General features: G+C 38.4%; 1 protein-coding gene across 1 annotated transcript in view; it reads left to right on the plus strand.

Moving 5' to 3' along the window:
- Positions 1 to 16,479, plus strand: part of LOC136866982 (nose resistant to fluoxetine protein 6) — a 158,023-nt gene extending 141,544 nt beyond the window's left edge. Inside the window, exon 13 of the mRNA XM_067144076.2 lies at positions 15,218 to 16,479. Within this exon, the coding sequence (XP_067000177.2) occupies positions 15,218 to 15,264 (47 nt within the window). The 3' untranslated portion in view covers positions 15,265 to 16,479. The remainder of the gene's footprint in view (positions 1 to 15,217) is intronic.
- The last annotated feature ends 7,705 nt before the right edge of the window (positions 16,480 to 24,184 follow it).

Genomic DNA, 24,184 nt, shown 5'->3' on the forward strand with positions numbered 1-24,184 from the left:
CCGCAGAAGGGGAATGCAATTCAGTTGTACTGGACGTAGCTACAGGTACGGCAGTCGTACCAATATCGTTCCTGATGAGCGCCTCTAACCTAATATATATCGTACATCAGGCAATTTTTCAAAAGGCTATTTGCACTTATGAAATTCAATCTTTAAAAAAATACTAAAAGAAAAGATGGTCACGTTTAGTTATTATCTTTCAATCAACTCTTTCTTGTTTTCGGATATTTTTCCGCACCCTTTCATTTAATCCCGCTTTCAAATCCGCAATCGCCATTGCAATATATGGTTCCATAGCAGGCAGTTCGGTTTTAGGAAAGGTTATTCGATGAACGGTCTAGAAAGCCAAGAATAACGGCCGAGGGGATTCGTCGTGCTGACCACACGACACCTCGTAATCTGCAAACCTCCGGGCTGAGCAGCGGTCACTTGGTACGCAAGGCCCTTCAAGTGCTTTAGTTCCATGGGGTTTGATTTAGTTTTGTTTATTCCACTGAAGCTCAACTTGTAGGATTCCAGCAAGATATAGCAGGTATTTTGGATTCAGGAGGTCAAATGGACTGTATCGCGATTGATCTGTCTAAAGTATTTGATAGGGTGGATCATGGGAGACTACTGGCAAAAAATGAGTGAAATTGGACTAGACAAATGAGTGACTGAATGGGTTGCTATATTTCTAGAAAATAGATCTCGGAGAATTAGCGTAGACGAAGTTTTATCTGACCCTATAATAATTAAGAGGGGAATTCCTTTATGTTTTCTTATGTATATAAATGATATGAGTAAACAAGTGGAATCAGAGGTAAGGCTTTTTGCGGATGATGTTATTCTGTAATAAATAAGTTACAAGATCGTGAGCAACTGCAACGTGACCTCGATAATGTTGTGAGACGGACAGCAGGAAATGATATGTTGATAAACGCCGTTAGAATTCAAGTTGTGAGTTTCACAAATAAGAAAAGTCCTGTAAGTTTTAATTACTGCGCTGATGGGGTGAAAGTTCCTTTAGGGGATCATTGTAAGTATCTAGGTGTTAATATAAGGAAAGATCTTCATTGGGGTAATCGCATAAATGGGATTGTAAATAAAGGGTGCAGATCTCTGCACATGGTTATGAGGGTGTTTAGGGGTTGTAGTAAAGATGTAAAGGAGAGGGCATGTATATCTCTGGTAAGACCCCAACTAGAGAATAGTCCAGTGTATGGGATCCTCACCAAGATTACCTGATTAAAGAACTGGAAACAAATCCAAAGAAAAGCAGCTCGATTTGTTCTGGGTGATTTCGGACAAAAGAGTAGCGTTACAAAAATGTTGCAAAGTTTAGGCTGGGAAGAACTGTGAGAAAGAAGACGAGCTGCTCGACTGAGTGGTATGTTCCGAGCTGTCAGCTGGGAGATGGTGTGAAATGACATTAGTAGACGAATAAGTTTGAGTGGCGTTTATAAAAGTAGGAAAGGTCACAATATGAAGATGAAGTTGGAATTCGAGAGGACAAATTGGGGCAAATATTCATTCATAGGAAGGGGAGATAGGGATTGGAATGACTTACCAAGGGAGACGTTCAATAAATTTCCAATGTCATTGAAATCATTTAAGAAAAGGCTCGGAAAACAACAGATAGGGAATCTGCCACCTGGCCTAAATGCAGATCAGTATTGATTGATTGATTGATCAGAGAGCACTGACTGTAATTCCCATTACAAAACATTACACCTACATTACTTTCCTATCTGTTTCAAAACGTCAGCAGAATGTGGTAAGTCCTTTTTCATGAATTTAAAGTAACAGCTTCATTTCGATTTTAATTAATTTAGGAATACTCCTTGTAAGTCTCATGTAAAACAATTAAGAAGCGGAAACCGAACACCATCTGTTACCATAACGCTGCCTAGCGGACAAGTTTTGCGTGATACATTCCTTTTCACGGCCGACTGGATCCCTCGCTGCGCTCCTTATACCGGCCTTGACAATCGCTTGTGAAGCTCAGTATAAAGCTCTAAAGTTTCACCATAATGCCGCTGGGGCGCTGGCCTCGTAGTAACTGACAGGAAGCTCAATACAGCAACTTACGCTACCGCATTTCCAGTTTGATTTATATTGTTTCGCTGTTGTAAGTGTTTGTAATGTGTTTGTTGCGAACGACGAAACAACATATCGGCCGCACATAACAAAGTTCAGTTCCATAGGCGCACAAATACAATTTTGAAACAAATCAAATGGAGGACCAGACTGCCCCAAACGAGCAGACACAAACACATCACTCACAAGGTGATTCAAACATTTATTACACAAGAATAAAACACTGCATATTTACACATTATGTACAACAAATTCGGAGGTACACCAAAACACGTGTACTGCTGCCGGTCGCCATGTTCAGTGTCTGTCTATAAAACAAAAACGCAGCAGCACATTGCCAACTGTTACAAAATGAAATGCGGCAGACGAGTACCAACACAAAAGCCGCAACATACTCCCCCCTTTGAGGGATCTCAACACTCAAAATCAAAGTCAAGTGTTCATGTTCATCACAGACAAATTAATAAAAAAGTAAACTCAGATACAACATATACAAATATACAACTATACAACATCCTTGGGCAATGGACACAATTTCACTATGGCACGGCGCAAAAGACCAGTTTTAGTCTTAACACTGACCACACGAGTAATATTGTCACAACCAGGATGTAGCTCCTGGATTATACCAGTTTTCCAAACCAGAGGAGGAAGGTTATCCTCCCTTAGAAGCACTAAATCTCCCACAGTTGGAGTCCACTTTCCTACAGAAGACCATTTACGTCTTTGTTGAAGTGATTGTATGTATTCTTTTGACCACCTCTGCCAAAAAGCGTGATACAGCTGTTGCACCAAGTTCCATTTAGTTAGACAGGAGCGGGAGCTGTTGGATATGTCTGGAGAGGGGATAGAGGTCAATCGTCTCCCTACTAGAAAATGTCCAGGTGTCAAATAGCATTGATCATTGGGGTCGTCAGTCATTGAACAGAGAGGTCTCGAGTTCAACACAGACTCAATTTGATACAAAAGAGTACTCAGCTCTTCAAAATTAAGAATGCATTTTCCTAGGGTCCGCTTTAAAAGTGATTTTGTGGACTTTATTCCAGCTTCCCAAAGCCCACCGAAATGAGGACTGGAGGGTGGAATAAATTTCCAATTCACATTCAAATTAGATGAATATTCCTCTATTTCAGTAGAGCTATCCTTAATAAATCTTAATAACTCATTGTTGGCTCCAACAAAATTTGTGCCATTATCACTCAAGATGAGATTTGGAAATCCTCTACGCGCCGTGAATCTTCTAAATGCGGCGAGGAAGTCCTGAGTCGTTAGACTCTTCACCGTTTTAAGATGTATTGCCTTAGTGACAAGACAAACAAAGAGAGCAATGTACGCTTTAAACTTTATCTTACTCCTCGGGTTATCACCTTTAATGATGATTGGGCCACCATAATCAAGAGAAAACAATTGTGAGGGTAAAACACCTCGAGACAAGTGGTCAGCTGGATTGCTGTGGGTCGGTACGTGTCTCCAGTCTGAGACTGAAGTGAGGGATTGAATTTCAGCAACTCTATTAGCGACAAAGGTTTTCCAACAATTGGCGGGTTTCTGTAACCAACACAGAACTATCGTGCTGTCAGTCCAACAGTATGTTGAGAAAGGAATGTGCAATTTCAGCGATTCAGTTACCTTACTCATTAGGCGAGAAAGCAATAGAGCAGCACAAAGCTCTAAACGGGCAATAGATTGCTGTTTTAATGGAGCAACTCTCGATTTAGAAGTCAACAGGATCACTGATACCTCATCATTGTCAGATACTGTCCTGATATACACACAAGCACCATAGGCAGCTTCTGAAGCGTCAGAAAAGCCATGGATTTCAATAACCTTATTCTTAGCAAAGGGCATTACATTTCTTTGCACTCTGAGGTCATTAAGCAAGGGGAGCTCACTGTAGATAGCATTCCAGATTTCAATAATTTCAGATGAAGGTTCTAACACATCATCCCAATCAATTTTCAACTGCCAAAGAGACTGCAGGATAAGTTTGCACTTAACTACGGCACATCCTAACAATCCAAGGGGATCAAATATGGAAGCAATGATAGTGAGAATGCTTCTCTTAGTGACTTCCTCAGGTGCTTTCTTCAAGTTTATTTGAAATTGAAACTCACCACATTTAGGATGCCACACGATACCTAATGTTTTCATAGCTTCATCCTTAGTGAGGTTACAAGGTGACAACATTTCTCTATCCTCTACAGGGACATTGGCAAGAGCTTCTGTACAATTTGACGTCCATTTTCTAAGATGAAAATGTGCACTATCAAGCAAAGAAGAAATTTCTGATTGAAGCTCCTTAGCTTCTTCAACTGAATTAGTACCTGTCAGCAGGTCGTCAACATAAAAACAAGAGCGAATGGTCTCTGATGCAGTGGGGTGAGATTCCTTGTGTTCATCAGCAAGCTGAACTAGACATCTCGTGGCAAGAAAAGGGGCGGAACTTGTACCGTATGTGACAGTAGTAAGACGGTAGTCCTTGATTTCTTCATCAGTAGATTCACGCCAGACAATTTTCTGAAGATTTCTGTGGTCAGGATGAATTAGCACACATCTATACATCTTAGCAATGTCAGCCGTAAGAGCAACAAAATAGGTTCTGAACCTTAAAACAATGGACAGCAAGTCAGGCTGAATAGTAGGACCAACCATTAACATAGAATTCAATGCTATCCCATTTGATGATTCACAACTTCCATCAAAAACAACTCTCAACTTGGTTGTAGTGCTAGAATCCTTGAGCACACAATGATGGGGCAAGTAAAAGCTTAAAGAGTTAGAGGTCTCTGGAGGAGCAATTTCCATGTGACCCATTTCACTGTATTCACGCATGAAATCTACATACTTCCTTTTCAAGTCTGGAAGCTTAGAAAATTTATTTTCCATCTGTTTGAGCCTTCTAACTGCATTATGCTTAGACTCAGCCACAGGTGGCACTTCCGCACGAATAGGAAGTTTGACAACAAACCTACCAGAATCATCTCTTTGAACACTATTCACAAAGTGTTCTTCACAAGCCCTTTCTTCAGGAGTAAGAACTGGTTGATGAAGTTCTTCAAGCTCCCAAAACCTTTGGAGTTTAGTGTCAATAGAATCAAGTTTTACAAGATTAGCACGACGAGCCTTGGCATTATTCTTAATGCACGACTCAGGGAAAGTGCCTGACAGCACCCAACCAAATTCGGTGTCTAATAAGGCGGGATAACCCTTCTTATGCAAAATGTTAGAAGACACAATTTCATAGTAGACATCAGCACCTAGCAAAATATCAATAGTAGAGGGCTGATTAAATGTCCTATCACTCAAAATAATATCATCAGGAATAACCCAATTGGAACAATCAATTTCCTGCGCAGGGAGTGGACTTGTGATTGTGTTCACGACTGCACAGTTCAACTTCAATGTATAATCTGATACATTTGAGAACAAAACAAGGTTACATGTGGAACTTACAGGAGACACATTCGAATTGCCTATACCAACAATAGGTAGACGACAAGACCTAGTACGGATACCAAGCTTCTTGACAAGATCAGAAGTCACAAAGGATAATTGACTCGCAGAGTCTAACAAAGCTTTAACTAGTATAATCTCGCCTGAGCTATTTTTTATTCCTACACACGCTGTGCTCAGCAAAACATTAGAACCTAGTCCTGAAACAACCTTCATGGCAGTGGGTGAAACAATTGCAGAACTTGTAGCATTCATATTATTATTGTTATTATTGGGACTTGCTTGTTCTTTGTGAACCAATAAGTTGTGGGGCCCATTACACTGGGAGCATTTGTTTTGCTTACAATGTTTAGAAACATGAGAAGCGGAAAAACAAAGATAACAAAGTTTATTTTCCCTCACAAACTTGCGACGGTGATCAATGTTTGCTTGTTTGAACTTTCTACAATCAGAAATGCTGTGATTATCAAGTTTGCAAAACCTACAATTCAAGGAAGTGCTATTGTTGGCAATGTGAAGGGCTTTTAAGTTGGATTTTAAGTCTCGCTTTTGCTCAATAACAGGTTTCTTGCATTCTGTTAGCTCTAGTGTTTGACATTTTCTTTCCAAGAAATCAATCAAATTATTTAGTGTGGGAATATCAGTGGAGGCAAATTTGTTTTCCCATTCACTCCTATGGTTGGACTTGATCTTACTTAGAATCAATTCCTGTAGCAAAATTTCATGTAGTGGAACCTGACCCTCTAAATTGTCAACAGCACTAAGATTAGATTTTACTTGGTTTATCAATTTGCGATATTCAACGGAAGATCCACTAGTACAATTATGGAGATTGAGCAAATGTTTTACGTGCTGTGAAACAATCAAGCGTTTGTTATTGTATCTTTCATCAATTAAATTCCAAGCAACAGTGAAATTATCAGCACATATGGATAGGTTATCTAACAAATCCCTAGGTTCGCCTTGAAGAGACGACAATAGGTAGTGTAGTCTTTGCACATTGTCAATGCGGGTATTGTTAATAACCAAGCTTTGAAAGGTGTTCCTGAAACTCAAATATTTTGTCAAATCTCCTTTAAAAACAGGCAATTCAATGGGCGGGAGCTTCAAGCTACAGCTAGATCGAGTAGAGTTATCAGAGACAATGGATGTGTTACTAGGACTCCTGGGTCTTTCAAATGAGCAAAGCAATTCTTGAATCCTAGCAACTATTGCATGATATCTGTTTTCAAATTCATCATGCTCTCCAAAGTGAGTTTCGCTAGATTTTGAGTCTAATTCACATTCTAGATACTCCCTAACAATGCTGAATTCCTTCCAAATTTCTGGCAGCCTATTTTGCCTAGAAATTAGTTCGTGATGGTTGATGTTATCTTGCTTTAAGTAATTTTCAAGGTGAGTTAATGACCTTTTAAGTAGACCACGTTTTTGAACAGCCTTTGCTTCGGATTCAAACACCATGATGAATAGTTGAGGTAATCAATTATTGACAAGATAGTAATAGAAATTAATCTTACAACAATGGTGACTATACAAACAATAAGTTCTATATTCAGTGCACTGCATTCATTTGCATTGTTAGAATGAGTGACAGTCTTTGAATGGAACCAACAATGTAGGTAGATGCACAAAAGCATGAAATAACGTATAATAAACCACGTACGTTCTAAAATATGCAAAATACACAAAGCGGCCCAACAAATTATTAGCACGAAATCGTATAATGCCCATGAGAAGTCAAGACAAATCTGTTATTCTATACACGGAAAGTGCTAGCAGTAGGGTTAGGATATCAGGCAGGATGTCTACCCTAGTCAAGATAGGAACAATAAAGACAAATGGAACAGACTTACAGTACATGGCGGTGCTGTATCATCAATCATCACTACCACTGGAAACACTCCTTGGCTGGAATCACATGCCCAAAGTGACTGGAAAGTCCAAAGGATGACGTCTGCGATGTAATGTTCACTGGAGTCCAAATTCCAAGTAGCATTTAACATCTCGAACATCAGGGTATCAGATAAAGGCTGGCGTAAACAGCTCACAAGAACAAATGCAATAAATAGCACGTGGTAACTTCCACAGATTGTTAACGTGCGATATCAAAGCAGTTCCAAAACAATGTAGACTTCGTTGAAATCTCAATATGACGAATTCAAACATTCGTAGTAATTAGCCTTAAGCACGACATCCTGGTGCTTTTATACAATAACTGTTCACGATGCTTTTCGCGCCAAGCCCGTTGCTATGTTCAAACGGCGATTGCAGGCAGCAATTCATGACGATAACAATTTTTAGGTGACTAGCACAATGTTCAAAGTTCACAATGATTCTCATCGCGGCCCGGAAGGACCAAAATTTTATGTTGCGAACGACGAAACAACATATCGGCCGCACATAACAAAGTTCAGTTCCATAGGCGCACAAATACAATTTTGAAACAAATCAAATGGAGGACCAGACTGCCCCAAACGAGCAGACACAAACACATCACTCACAAGGTGATTCAAACATTTATTACACAAGAATAAAACACTGCATATTTACACATTATGTACAACAAATTCGGAGGTACACCAAAACACGTGTACTGCTGCCGGTCGCCATGTTCAGTGTCTGTCTATAAAACAAAAACGCAGCAGCACATTGCCAACTGTTACAAAATGAAATGCGGCAGACGAGTACCAACACAAAAGCCGTAACAGTGTTCGTAATGAGAGTTGATAGTTATGCGCTAATTAGCTTATTTTTTGTGTAGTGGGTTGATTAGACTCTTAAAACTGTGTTTACAAATTTGGGAATATGTGATATTGTTGTGCGCCTTTTTGTACTTCGAACATAAATTTTCTGCAAACAAGAACAAATGTAAAGAGTGGCTCAAAGTGATTTCTCCCCGTAACTTCATCCTAAATAAGAATTCTAATTTATTCGCTAATCACTTTTTTACTTTATATTGTGTAGTGATTTGTGTTTCTTTAACTGTGTTTGGAAATATTGGAACATGTGTTGCTGTGTGCCTTTTTGTACTTCGAACAGGAAAAAGAGCAAAGGGACACTATCATTTTACGAATTCCCTGTAGACCAGGACAAAACTAAGGAGTGGCTCAAAGCAATTTCTCGCGATAACTTTGTCCCTGACAATAATTATGCTTCTTCTGTTGTCTGTAGCCTTTATTCCAGGAAATCACTTTAAAGTTTTTGAATATTTCAGAAATCATTTATTGCCTCCCACTACAAATAACGAGCTGGCACAAAGCTGAGAACACTATGCTGAAATCTGCGGACAAATAATCTGATGAATTCTGATATTGTTCAGATTTACTTACAAATTCATTTTTAAACATCAGTTTTACTGTTGAACAGCTAGCATAAAATGGAGATGTGCTAGGAGCAAAAATAACATTGCAAACACAAGGATGACTCAAACACGTAAGTTTGTATCATAGCTTCCTACAACCACCCTTGAATTAACACTTTCATCTTAATTTTCCGTATCTATTTTCGGTTATTTATTTTCCCTAAATTTTCTGTCAATGAATATTCCTTTAAGCGGAGTCATATTTGTCACATGACAGCAACACAACACATGTTTGTCCTAGATAATCTGAACTTAAATATTTAAACACTGACAACTAGAAACCATTCCTGTTATGCCTGTAAGGCCAATGTATGAAGGTAAGTGTTACCTATGCAATGACCAGTTTGCCAAGTATATACTGAAAATACTTTTCTCCCACTGAATTTTTATTGAAAATTCTAGTGCAAGGTATGAATTAAATGTAATCTGAAACTATATATATTGAAATTAAAATGTAGACATTTCTAAGTCAGAATAGTAATGCTATCCTTTCTTCGATTAAAAGTAGAAAAAATGAGCCTTTTATGTTTTGACCGTGCTCCCTTCCTGACAGCAGAACTTGAGTAATATTAAAAGTTAATTGAACAATGACTCTCCATCTCAATCTCAAAATTAACAACAAAGACAAAAATATTGTGGAATGTTCTGCTACGTAGCCTATCTAAATACTATGGATAGTAAAAGTAATTACTATTATTCCTCACAGTTAAGGAACGTCACCTGGACTACTCCATCAATCAGCAGTTTCATTTCACGACATTGCTTTCGTAAATAAATTAAACATAAACTATAAGCTTTGTGTATATATCGACGAAGTCCCGCACTAAACACCGGACAACTACCTGATTTCAACATAAGTGTTCATTTTACTTCAAGAAACTCATACTATTATACCACCAGTAGACGAACACGGCTGATCATATATCATAACATAGTCGCATATACAACACGCCGCAAGAACTAATCTGTACTTCAAAATGTTTTATTCATCTAGTCATAAATTTTAATGTGGAACAGTTGACACTTCACAATTTAAGAATATTGTGCATTCAACATATATCACCTGCGCACACAATAGTATTGCAAAGTTTTAACTCTCATACCGATTAACGCAGAAGAAGATAAGACGAAAAACATTTGCAAATTGATAAAGTTTTTACCCATACTATGTGAAACCTTTATAAATTTAAGAAAAACGTATTTTAACATAGACTACATCATTGATGTACATAGTAATGTTAAGTTTTAAATATTATATCAGTTAATGTAGATGATTATTTAAACTAGAACATTTGCAATGACAATGTTTTTACCCATATCATATGACATTCTTAATGTGATGTTTCAATTGTATGTTATGATTGTCAGCTGAAAATGACCTTCACAAGGTCGAAACCGGTACTGTAGAACAATAATATATAATGTAGGTACTGATTAGGTGGAAGCTTCAAAACTTCATATTTGTGTATACCAAAGTTTATCTATACAGTTTTATCAATGAAAGAAAACGCTAAATTATAAAAGAGAAATGGCAGACAGTATAATTAGTGTGGCATTTCCTTTCTGTAGAGGTGGTGTCTCAGGATCTTGATGGAGCCTCGGAAGACGAGAGTCACAGTTTGGGGGATGTGCTTCACTGGAAGCGACAAGGTGACGATATACGGTACCGCGAGCTCCGACCATTAACCTTATTATTTCAATTTCCTGAAGGTGGTATTTAGATTTTTACTAGGGGATAGTGGATTTGTATTTTTTAAATCTATATGTATGAAATAAGAGTTATGTCTGTACATTACTCAGAATTTAAAAAGGATGGTATTCCTGTATCGGTCGTGTCCATAGTAGCAAGGAAAGTGCTTTTAAATTTTCCGTAATTTCTGTCTGTCTGTATGTAGGCCTATGTATGTATGTACACGTATCACGAGAAAATGGCTCAAGAGAATTTAATGAAAATCGGTATGTACAGTCCGGGAATAAGTCGATACAATCTAGGCAATAAATAATCTTATTCACGCTGAAAGAAATGGTAGTTTAGGGGAAGACCTAAAATTAATCCTTAAATATTTATGTTATTAGTGGGCCTATCTTAATGAAAATCGGCATGTAAAGTTGGAAAATAAGTCGCTATAATCTAGGTTATAAATAACCTTATTCCTGCTGAAAGAAATAGTAGTTTACGGGAAGGCCTAAAATTTAATTCTCAAATTTTTATATTATTAGTAGTCCTATCTTAATGAAAATCGGTACGCAAAGTCAGAAAATAAGTCGCTACAATCTAGGCTATAAGTAATTTTATTCACGATGAGTGTACTGGTAGTTTAGAGGAAGGCCTAAAATTTAATTCTCAAATGTTTGTGTTATTAGTGGTCCTATCGACAAGTACTACATCACGAAAGTTTTAAAGTATTTAATTTCCGATCATTTATGTCATACATTTTTACCACACCGGCTATGATAACAGAGATATTCATAAATTTTGATTTTTGTTCCTAAGTCCATATCAGCGCCAAGTCACGAGAAAATGGGTAAACAGAATTTAACGAAAATCGTTATGTAATGTCGCGGAATAAGGAACTACAGCCTTCGCTATAAATCATTCCGTAAGACGCCCTAATATCACAGAGTCGAAAGAAAACTAAATGTGTAGGCCTACAATACAGAAAGCTCATAATGAAAACAAGAACTTTACATAGACCATTGTTTGTTGTATTGTGCTTTGTGCCTTGTGCCTTCTGTTTCCACTCATCTCCGATAGATAGGATTACAGCTGCGTACCGAGCATTTCTTAAATTTCTTTACGTCGCACCGACACACATAGGTATTATGGCGACGATAGGATAGGAAAGGGCTAGGAGTGGAAAGGGTTAGGAAGCGGCCCTGGCGTTAATGGCCCCACAATCCCAGCATTTGCCTGCTGTGAAAATGGGAGACCATGGAAGGCCATATTCAGGGCTGTCGACAGTGGGTTCCGAACCCACTACCTCCTGGTTGCAAGCTCACAGCTGCGCGCCCCTAACCGCATGACCAACTCGTCCGGTCGTACTGAGTTTACCAGCCTGCCTGAATATTGGCGGGAAGTAGCTGGGGAGTTGGATAACTTTCTTCTTTAACATGCTACTCCTCTGGTTCATAAATCTTCTGACACTATTGGCAAGTAACAAACTGGTTCATAATAGCATTCGAGCTACTCAATTCCTACTCTGAGGCACTGATTGGAATTAGCATGGTGTGTATTTAACGGAATAATGGCGGAGGAGTGTTCACGGCTGTCTGCGGCCTGGTCATTCCAAAACTGGAAAGGAAATGGCGTATGGCTTTTTATGCCGGGAGTGTCTGAGGACATGTCCGGTTCGCCAGGTGCAGGTCTTTCTATTTGACTCCCGTAGGTGACCTGCACGTCGCGATGACGATGAAGTGATGACGAAGACAACACATACACCCAGCTCCCATGCCAGCGAAATTAACCAATGATGTTTAAAATTCCCGACCCTGCCGGGAATCGAACCCGGAACCCCTGTGACCAAAGGTCAGAACGCTAACCATTTAGCCATGGAGCCGGACTCCAGCACTGGAACTTTGGGCTGTTAGATCGGCATCGTTAAAAGTGAGAAAATGGGAGGTTTTTCATTTCGGCGAGTATTTTACATGATACATTGCTTTTAATCCCTACATTCCTCCTGACGTTTCTGTAATGGCCTAAGTTAACTGAAGTTAGGAAAACCACAAAGACAATCTTTATGAGAACCCCGTAGCGAAGCACGGTTACATCAGCGAGTCTATTCTGTATTAATCTCCTCTGGCTGACCGCTATGGTGACCTGACAACCAGATCTAAGACGAATCCCTGAGAACTGTTGTCTTTAAAGGCAATGATGTCAATTCCCTGTGAACTACTGTTTATGGCCAGTCTGTGTACCTCCTCATGTAGACTGAATCTCTTATCTCTCAATTCATCGGTAATGATGGATCTGATCTGTTCCTTAGGAGCTCTCCGCGTCTGCAGAATCCTAGGACATGACCAAGAGTTTCTTTCTCTCCGTAGCAATGTCGACTGTGGTTGTTGTCCAGCGATTTGCCAGGCACCGAGCGCACCGCAGAAACATTACAAGTCATCTTTATAGCCTCTCCCCAGTCGTTAAAAGACAGTACGGCATGAGTTTGCTGGTGTGAACTCTTTGTAAAGTTGTACTCCGAGTCCTCTTTGCGGCAGTGAACACCAGAAGGTGAATTCAGGTCTAGTAGGTCTTCACCGATCTTCTTAGTATCGTACTGGCCGTTCTTGGCGGTTATTTTCGGAGTATCGGCGTTTGTAATTTGAGACATTCTATACATTCCCGACTTTCCATGTGAGAATGCGTCGAAGCAGCAGCGAGTGGATTTTCAGTCTTAGGCAAGATATTGCAGACATTAATGGAGAGTTGCTATAGTAAGGCGTGTGTATAAAGGAAAGAGTGATAGACATGAAGCTGAAAATTACAGGCCAGTAAGTTTGACGTGCATTGTATGTAAGCTTTGGGAAAGCATTCTTTCTGATTATATTAGACAAGTTTGTGAAATTAATAACTGGTTCGATAGAAGGCAGTCCGGTTTTAGGAAAGGTTATTCCACTGAAGCTCAACTTGTAGGATTCGAGCAAGATATAGCATATATCTTGGATTCTGGAGGCCAAATGGACTGTATCACGATTGACCTGTCTAAAGCATTTGATAGGGTGGATCATGGGAGACTACTGGCAAAAATGAGTGTAATTGGACTAGACAAAAGAGTGACTGAATGGGTTGCTATATTTCTAGAAAATAGATCTCAGAGAATTAGAGTAGGTGAACCTTTATCTGACCCTGTAATAATGAAGAGGGGAATTCCCCAAGGCAGTATTATCTGACCTTTATGTTTTCTTATATATATAAATGATATGAGTAAAGGAGTGGAATCGGAGGTAAGGTTCTTTGCGGATGATGTTATTCTCTATAGAGTAATAAATAAGTTACAAGATTGTGAGCAACCGCAGCATGACCTCGAAAATGTTGTGAGATGGACAGCAGGCAATGGTATGTGGATAAACGGGGTTAAAAGTCAGGTTGTGAGTTTCACAAATAGGAAAAGTCCTCTCAGTTTTAATTACTGCGTTGATGGTGTGAAAGTTCCTTTTTGGGGATCATTGTAAGTATCTAGGTGTTAATATAAGGAAAGATCTTCATTGGGGTAATCACATACATGGGATTGTAAATAAAGGGTACAGATCTCTGCACATGGTTATGAGGGTGTTTAGGGGTTGTAGTAAGGATGTAAAGGAGAGTGCATATAAGTCTCTGGTAGGACCCCAACCAGAGTATGGTTCCAGTGTATGGGACCCTCACCAGGATTACCTGATTCAAGACCTGGAAAAAATCAAAAGAAAAGCAGCTCGATTTATTCTGGGTGATTTCCGACAAAAGAGTAGCGTTACAAAAATGTTGCAAAGTTTGGGTTGGGAAGAATTGAGAGAAAGAAGAAGAGCTGCTCGACTAAGTGGAATGTTCCGAGCTGTCAGCGGAGAGATGGCGTGAAATGACATCAGTATACGAATAAGTTTTAGTGGCGTTTATAAAAGTAGGAAAGATCACAATATGAAGACAAAGTTGGAATTCAAGAGGACAAATTGGGGCAAATATTCATTTATAGGAAGGGGAGTTAGGGATTGGAATAACTTACCAAGGGAGACGTTCAATTAATTTCCAATTTCTTTGAAATCATTTAGGAAAAGCCTAGGAAAACAACAGATAGGGAATCTGCCACCTGGGCGACTGCCCTAAATGCAGATCAGTATTGATTGATTAATTAATGCATTGTAGGTGGACTTCCTACGTGGTTTTAAAAAGACCGAACCCTTTGTATTTTTTTAGTGTACAGCATGCCATCTGGAGTATTCATCGGCAACTGACATATCTCCTTTTTTGCACTTTTAATCATTTTTTCGATGTCGGATGAAAATTTCTGTGCGAATTTCTTTAAACTACATATCATGAAAGGATATACCAGGGTGGGACAGACTGAAGAATTCAGGACTATGAGCTTGAAGTCTGAATTCCAGAAGATTGTTTTCAAAAATACCATTAAAATCATATTTAAAATTTGAAACTTCATGATAAGCATAATTTCAAAGTTTGATTGGAATGGATCAAATCGAATTAAATTTAAATTTTTGGGTGGATTGTCCCCATAACACATGACCTTCTTTCAAGCACATTGGGGTGGGATCCTTCAATTACTCCCAACGCTGCTTACTTTCTCTGGCAAATAAATATGATATTTATGACTGTCTTTAACCCTTTCTTTCTCTTTTTAGGAGGACGGAGGAAAGCAAAAGTTGAGAATAAGCCGTCGATACCATGACCGTAAGGAAGGGAGTGAAATCGGGTAAGAACTGAAGTGAATTCAACAGGTGCCAAGAACTGCACAAAACGAAGCTGTTGGAAGATGACACATCCATTGCATACCATCAACGTTCTGTAAACTCGTGACTGTAAAAGTTCGTAACCTCTAAAGAGGATTAACAACATGTCTCAGCTATACTGTATTCTCAAAGCGAAGATTTAAAGTCCATATATCATTCATGTCATTAGTGAATATTGGTATTAAATAAAGAACATTCAATATAATATTTATATGGATATCATAGTGTGCAGACAAAGTACTTTGAATGTTTTTCGTTCATCTGCAACAGGCATTCTCAACTAGAACACGTCCTATAACATCGAGTGGCGTTTGTAGAGCCCAAACGTTATACAAGGTAATTTCGTGGTGACGGTACACATTTTTTGAATGCTGACGAAGGGTATACGCGTCAATTTTGAGACAGGAAGGCCCGCTCCGCAAACACATTAGTCGCCGGGTGTAAGCCAACATTGTTTGGAAACACTTATAAACAGTACGAATATTTGTGTGGAAATGCATTACCTTTATTTACCAGAACTATATACATAAGTTACCAAGACATTTACAACAGATTTTCGAAATGGCGTACACCAGCTTCGACGCAGAGATGACAACGTCCCGATAACTTCTGCCGTGTCTGGTTGAACAACTCTGGCGTTGTTTTAAGGATGTTACGGGCAAAAATAATTCTTGCCAAAAACTACTCTTCAGTCTCTACAGGTGCCTCATATATTACACACTTTTCACATGGCCCTACGAGAAGAAATTAAGTGGGGTGAGATCAGGCGATTGAGATGGCCACGGAACATGACTTTCTCCTGTTATTTATTTATGTAATTTTATATGTGCTTGTACTCCATACACCAATCATTGCAAAGTTGATATTACAGTAGGTAATAGAATTTGGAAAAATGACACAAAAATAAATAATAGAGTTAAATGAGTTGGCATACACAGATCAGGATAAGATTTTACTTCATATTTACAATTAATTACTATTAATCCTATACGCTATACACGATATATGTACAAATATACATATATATATGTGCAGGCACGTAGGTTTAAAGATATATAAGATGCATAATTACTTAAATTAAATAATGTACCAATGATTACATACTGTTTAAGTTTATTGTGATGGCTATGAATGAGTTTGCATAGATAATTATATTTTCTTTGTAAAGTATGCTGCTTTTGAAAATATATTTTTATTCATATTTGCTCGTATTATTTAGTAGGCAACTTTTGAAATATTATAGGGAACGTCTGATTAAGGTGGTCACAATTTGTATATTTAAAGTGGACTGGATCCCCATTATGTTGAAACCATGCGCTCTGACAAACCTGCTACCCACTGAGAGCGGCTTTGGAGTAGAATGAGCAACTGAGGCACTCCCAAACCGGATTTTCCTCACTCAAATGGATACATGTGCCCTTCTCCAGCATTCCTGAAAATATATACCATTATTACGGGAACTCCATCTCTATTGTTTCTGATATACAGTTGACTAACATCCTTCTACTCAGTAGGCTTAGATGTTGTATTTAAGATTTTTTTTTTTTTTTTTTTGCTAGGGGCTTTACGTCGCACCGACACAGATAGGTCTTATGGCGACGATGGGATGGGAAAGGCCTAGGAGTTGGAAGGAAGCGGCCGTGGCCTTAATTAAGGTACAGCCCCAGCATTTGCCTGGTGTGAAAATGGGAAACCACGGAAAACCATTTTCAGGGCTGCCGATAGTGGGATTCGAACCTACTATCTCCCGGATGCAAGCTCACAGCCGCGCGCTTCTACGCGCACGGCCAACTCGCCCGGTATTTAAGATTTAGTTGTCAAAAGTAACCTATTCCCAACATGATCAGCAGGTAAATAATAGGGGAAGCTCGGCAGTCAACTGAAATGCACCTTTACTGTGTCATTATCTCAGAGTTAGGATAAGATCTGAACATCTTGTACGCCGATGATCTGTCTGTGAGATCATCAGAGCGCAGGCTCTTTCGAGCTTCCTTAGTATCATTATTATTTAATATCCAGAAATAATACATGAACCCTATTTTACCAAAGGTATATTAGGATTATGGTTTAAAATCTTAAGAAAGAGAATTCTTATAAATTTTGTTTATAAATATTTTGTTAAAGAATGTGAGAAACTGCACATAACAACATTGTCTCTTGAGTACATAACACAGTGGTTTATATAGTTCCAGGTTACAACTATTCAGGTTTCTTTGTAAATAAAAGTATCATCCCATTTCAAACTCTGGGCACTAAAATATCAAATGATTGACTGTCTGAAGTGATCCACAAAAGCAGAAGTAGACGTCTGTAACTTTAAATTTAAAACGTTCCAAATAATGTTTAAAATTTCCATGACAAGTTAAAAATTGAGTTAAAAATTTCGGCACTAATGTTTTACACAATAGTCGATTTTGAACTACCGGAAAAAATAGTTCTCGCGTAATATATCCTTTCAAACTACATGTCCATAAAGTATTCTAGTGGTGTAAAATATGTTGCCTGATTTGTCTTTGAACATAGCATATTGGAGATTCATAGTATGCAATATACAAAAGAGGCATAGCTAGTTAGTCTGCTTTTTCACCAGTAAACTCAGTGAGACCTCTAATCCAAGATGTACAGACGTGGGCACACTCCTGACCTATTGCTGTGATATTGACAGCTATTGGATTTACGTCATATTTATCGCTTACTGAGATCAATGCAGCTGGTGAATCACTGAAGATTCGTTTTCTTTTGTTGTTAGTTTTACACCATTGTAACGCACACGTTAAGGTCCAAAGTTCTGCCTGAAAAATTGAGTAGTTGGGAGATAGTTTATGCTGAGCTGCAAATATTTCAACATCATTCTCATAGACTGCAAGTCCACAGCCAGCACTGTCAATTCCATCAAAACTCGATATACGAGAACTATCCGTGTATATGATACAGTCATGGGTGTTAAAACAATTTTTACACATAAATTTCTTGAATTGACTTGGATGAGCAGAATCCCAAAAGTGACACTTATGCTCTATAATAATGTTGAAAATGTTCAAAGGTGATACTCTTGTTTTTCTTCAGTAACGACAGCTGGTCTTTACCAATTCCTTTTAAAACAGTGGTTCTATTCCAGCAATTACAATTGCTGCATCAGTCGATGTAGTGCGATATGCACGAGAAATTCTTAGGACAAACCATCTTTGGATTTGCAACAGCTTATCCTGAGCCCATTTCTATTCCAGTGCAGTACGAAAAGCGGACACATATTAAAGGTTCAAAATAGGTATGATATATTATTCTAAAAGTTTACTTGATTCCAATTTTAATCTATTTATATGTGCCCTGAAAGTCAACTGTATATCAAGCACAAGACCTAAATATAGAAGCTGATCATCTAGTGTTATTCTGTGACTATTCGTAACAATTTTGTATTTTTAAATTTTTTTTCTTTTCCTTGTGTCAAACATGGCTTTAGTTTTTGAAGGATTGAATTGAAGTTTGTTTACAGAGCCCCACTTAGATAGTGTGCTTAAAGCTGAATTTGCTAGATAATTTAAATTCTGTGCATTATCAGATTCAACTAAAAGAAGGGCATCATCTGCATAAGCAATAATATTATGCCCCGTTGGAAGAGGTAGTTTAGAAGTTCTTCATATAAGATGTTCCAAAAACCAGGGCTGCATGCTGATACTTGCTAATAATTCGTCCAGAGATAGCGGTTCCAATTCGAAGTTTCACTTTTCGATTCGTTGGACATTTTTTTTCTCTTTCAACTGAGATACAGTTTTAGACCACCAAGCAATGTCAAAAGCACCTATTATATCAAAGTATATCAATAGAGTTACCCCTTTAAATTTGAAGATGTTTTCGATCCAATCAACCGCACACAGTACAGCACCTTCCGTGGATTTTTGAGGCGTGAATCCATATTGGTTTTGGCTTAAGTGACCACGATGATACATGTGATACATAATTCGATCAGTTATCAGTTTCTTGAGAATTATCCCTAGTATTGGAAGGAGACAAATAGGCCTGAATGATTTAACAGTACATAATACTATCATACGGAAATATTTTAACTTCTGCACGTTTCCAGGAAGTAGGAAAGAAATGTAGAGTGAGGCATTTGCTAAATAGAACAACAAACATATGTGGGAAACAAGTCAATGTTGTTAAATATATTAACAGGTATGCCATCACGTCCAAGAGCTTTCTTATCATCTTGTGAAAATATTATTCGTTCAACCCCTGGTCTGAGAACGGTCAGTCATCTACACTATCGGGCGGAAGTTGAGAAAATACTCTAATCGCGTTTTGCAATTCTGTGTCATCAACTTCATCAGCAACGAATCCGTTCATTACAACCTAAGCGGTATCTTGAAAAGGAGTGGTGAATCCATTTTCAGTCTCAATTGTAATAAGATTATTATTACAATTATTTGGCCTCCTAGATCACTTATAAATTAGTCTCCATGTGTTATTTTTTATTCACTTTGGCCGTCAAATGCATTCCTTCAAACCTATGACTTGGCAGAGGACAACGACTATAACAGGCAAGAACACGCTTCCTCATAGGATCAAGTTCATAATTCCACCAGACGTTCATATTATGTTTCTGAGAGTGTTAGGTAAATTAGTTTCAGCTAGAAGTTATATCGTTATTTAATTTGTTAACAGCTTGACCTAGTTCGTCCGCTCTACTGCAGAATTCTATGTCTGTCATTACTGTCTGCAAATTTCTTTTAAAAGGCAGATGAAAATGATTACATTTAATATTCTTCGTCTTAGAGATATTAGTTATGTAATTGGTAGGTTGTATTGTAGGTATTTCCGCTGTAGGTTTTAGAGATATCATTATTTTTTTTTTTTTTTTTTTTGCTATGGGCTTTACGTCGCACCGACACAGATAGGTCTTATGGCGACGATGGGATAGGAAAGGCCTAGGAGTTGGAAGGAAGCGGCCGTGGCCTTAATTAAGGTACAGCCCCAGCATTTGCCTGGTGTGAAAATGGGAAACCACGGAAAACCAGTTTCAGGGCTGCCGATAGTGGGATTCGAACCTACTATCTCCCGGATGCAAGCTCACAGCCGCGCGCCTCTACGCGCACGGCCAACTCGCCCGGTGATATCATTATTAAAGCGTGATCAGGGAGCATTGGTGTATCACTGACTTTCCAGTCGATCTATCTATCTATCTATCTATCTATCTATCTATCTATCTATCTATCTATCTATCTATAATAAGAGTTTTGTCTGTTCATTGCTCATAATTTAAAAATAATTTTATTTCTGTATCGGTCGAGTCCACAGTAACAAGGAAATGAATTTTTTTAAATTTTCCGTAATGTCTGTCTGTCTGTCTGTCTGTCTGTCTGTCTGTCTGTCTGTCTGTCTGTCTGTCTGTCTGTCTGTCTGTCTGTCTGTATGTATGTATGTATGTATGTATGTATGTATGTACGCGCATCACGAGAAGACGGCTGGAGAGAATTTCATGAAAATCGGTATGTAAAGTCGGGGAATGAGTCGCTACAATCTAGGCCACAAATAATTGTATTCACGCAGAAAGAAATGGTGGTTTAGGGGAAGGCTTGAAATTTGATTATCAAATATTTATATTATTGGTGGTCCTATCGATAAATACTACATAACTAAAAGTATTAACTTTCCGATAATTTACGTGTTATACAGTTTTACCGTACCGGCTATGATAACAGAGATATTCATCAATGTGGAGTTTTGTTGCTAAGTATCAATCAGTCACTACTGATCTGGATTTAGGGCAGTCTTCCAGGATGCAGATTCCCTATCTGCTAGCCTTTTCTTAAATGATCGCAAAGAAATTGGATATTTATTGAATATCTCCCTTGGTAAGTTATTCCAGTACCTAACTCCAATATAAACGAATATTTGCCCCAATTTGTCCTCTTAAATTCCAACTTTATCTTCATGTCATGATATTTCCTACATTTAAATATACCACTCAACTTATTCATCTACTCATGTCATTCCATGCATTCTCACTACTGACAGCTCTGAACATACCACTTATTCGAGCATCTCGTCTCCTTTATCCCAAGTCTTCCCAGCTCAAACTTTGCAATATTTTTGTAACGCTACTCTTTTGTCGGAAATCACCCAGAGCAAATCGAGCTGCGCTTATTTGGATTTTTCCTCTTCTCGAATCAAGTAACCCAGTAATGAAATGGCGTGTGACTTTGAGTGCCGGGAGTGTCCGAGGACATGTTCGGCTCGCCAGATGTAGGCATTTTGAATTGACTCCCGTAGGTGACCTGCACGTCGTGATGAGGATGAAATGATGATGAAGACGACACATACACCCAGCCCCGTGCCAGAGAAATTAACCTATTATGGTTAAAATTCCCGATCCTGCCGGGAATCGAACCCGGGACACCTGTGACCAAAGGCCAGCACGCTGACCATTTAGCCATGGAGCCGGACAAGTAGACCTGGTGAGGGTTCCTTACACTGGAACCATACTCTGCTGTAACTGGGGTCTTACCAGAGACTTATTACAATCCCCAAACACCCTCATAACCATGTGCAGAGATCTGTATCCTTTATTTACAATCCCATTTATGTGATTACCCCAATGAAGATCTTTCCGTATATTAACACCCAGATACCTACAATGATCTCCAAAAGGAACTTTCACACCATCAACGCAGTAATTAAAACTGAGAGGACTTTTCCTATTTGTGAAATTCACAACCTGACTTTTAACCCCGTTTATCAACATACCATTGCCTGCTGTCCATCTCACAACATTTTCGAGGTCACGTTGCAGTTAGTCACAATCTTGTAACTTATTTATCACTCTATAGAGATTAACATCATCCGCAAAGAGCCTTACCTCCGATTCCACTCCTTTACATATATCATTTATATATATAAGAAAACATAAAGGTCCGATAATACTGCCTTGAGGAATTCCCTAATAATTACTACAGGGTCAGATAAAGCTTCACCTACTCTAATTCTCTGAGATCTATTTTCTAGAAATATAGCAACCCATTCAGTCACTCTTTTGTCTAGTCCAATTACACTCATTTTTGCCAGTAGTCTCCCACGATTCACCCTATCAAATGGCTTAGACAAGTCATTGGCAATACAATTCATTTGACCTCCTGAATCCAGATATTTGCCACATCTTGCTGGAATCCTACAAGTTGAGCTTCAGCGAATAACCTTTCCTAAACTCGAACTGCCTTGTATCGAACCAGATATTAATTTCACAAACATGTCTAAAATAACCAAAAAGAATGCTTTCCCAAAGCTTACATACAATGCATGTCAAACTGACTGGCCTGTAATTTTAGCTTTATGTCTATCACCTTATCATTTATACTTAGGGGCTACTATAGCAACTCTCCATTCATTTGGTATGGCTCCTTCACGCAAACAATAATCGAATTCCTCAGATATGGTACTATGTCCCAACCCATTGTCTTTAGTATATCCCCCGAAATCTTACCAATTCCAGCCACTTTTTTAGTTTTCAAATTTTGTATCTTATTGAAAATTTCTGTGTTATCATAGGCAAATTTTAATACTTCTTTAGTATTAGTCACTGCATCTAACTGGGCATTATCCATGTAACCAACAACCTTTACATACTGCTGACTGAATACTTCTACCTTTTGAAGGTACTCCCATACATATTCCCCTTGCTTATTAATGATTCCTGGAATGTCCTTCATGGAACCGGTTTCCGATTTAAAGTACCTATACACACCCTTCCACTTTTCAGTAAAATCTGTATGACTGCCAATTATGCTTGCCATCATGTTATCCTTAGCTGACTTCCTGGTAGATTTAATTTCCTAGTATGTTCCCTCGATTTCTCCTTACTTCCACAGCCATTTCTATTTATGTCCAGTCGGCACCTCTTTCTTACACTCTTTACTTCTCTGTTATAATATAATGGGTCTTTACCATTTCTTACCACCTTTAAAGGTACAAAAATGTTTTCATATTGCTCAAAGATTGCTTTAAATCCATCTCACAGTCTGTTTACATTTTTATTTGCCGTTTTCCAAGGCTCATATTTGCGTTATAAAAACTCCTTCATGCCTGGTTTTTCAGTCATGTAGTACTGCCTAATAGTCCTAGTTTTAAGACCTTTCTATCACATTTATTTTTACCCACGACAAAAACCGCTTCGTGATCGCCAATGGCATCTATTAACCTCTATTCTTCGGTTTCTCTATATAACTCATATGGTTTTACCAGCACCAGGTACAGAATATTCTTCCCTGTAGTTATTTCCATCACTTGCTGAATCAGCTGTCTTTCCCATATTAACTTATTTGCCATTTGTTTGTCATGCTTCCTGACATTCCCATTACCTTCCCAATTGACATTTGGTCAATTGAGATCTCCCGCTACAATAGCATTCCTTTCCATGTCGTTTTCCACATAGCTAATTATCGTATCAAATAATTCTGAATCAGCGTCAGCGCTAATCTTGCCCCGTCTATACACTCCAAAGACATCAAGTTATCTATTAACTTTAGAAGTGAACCATACACCTGGAATTTCATGTTTGTCATTACATTTTTCGTAGCTTACAAATTCTTCTTTCACCAGAATGAATACTCCCTCTCCTACCATTCCCATCCTATCTATACGATACACACTCCATTTCTGTGAGAATATTTCTGCATCTATTATATCATTTCTCAACCATGACGCAACTCCTACTACAATATCCGTTAAGTATATATCTATTAAATTACTTAATTCTATTCCTTTCCTTTCGATACTTCCACAGTTCAACACTAACGTTTTTATGTCATCTCTTCAGTTTCAATCAATTCAATTCAATCAATACTGAACTGTATTCAGGGCAGTCGC

The sequence above is a fragment of the Anabrus simplex genome, chromosome 3 (genome assembly GCF_040414725.1).
Source record: "Anabrus simplex isolate iqAnaSimp1 chromosome 3, ASM4041472v1, whole genome shotgun sequence".
Classification (NCBI taxonomy): domain Eukaryota; kingdom Metazoa; phylum Arthropoda; class Insecta; order Orthoptera; family Tettigoniidae; genus Anabrus; species Anabrus simplex.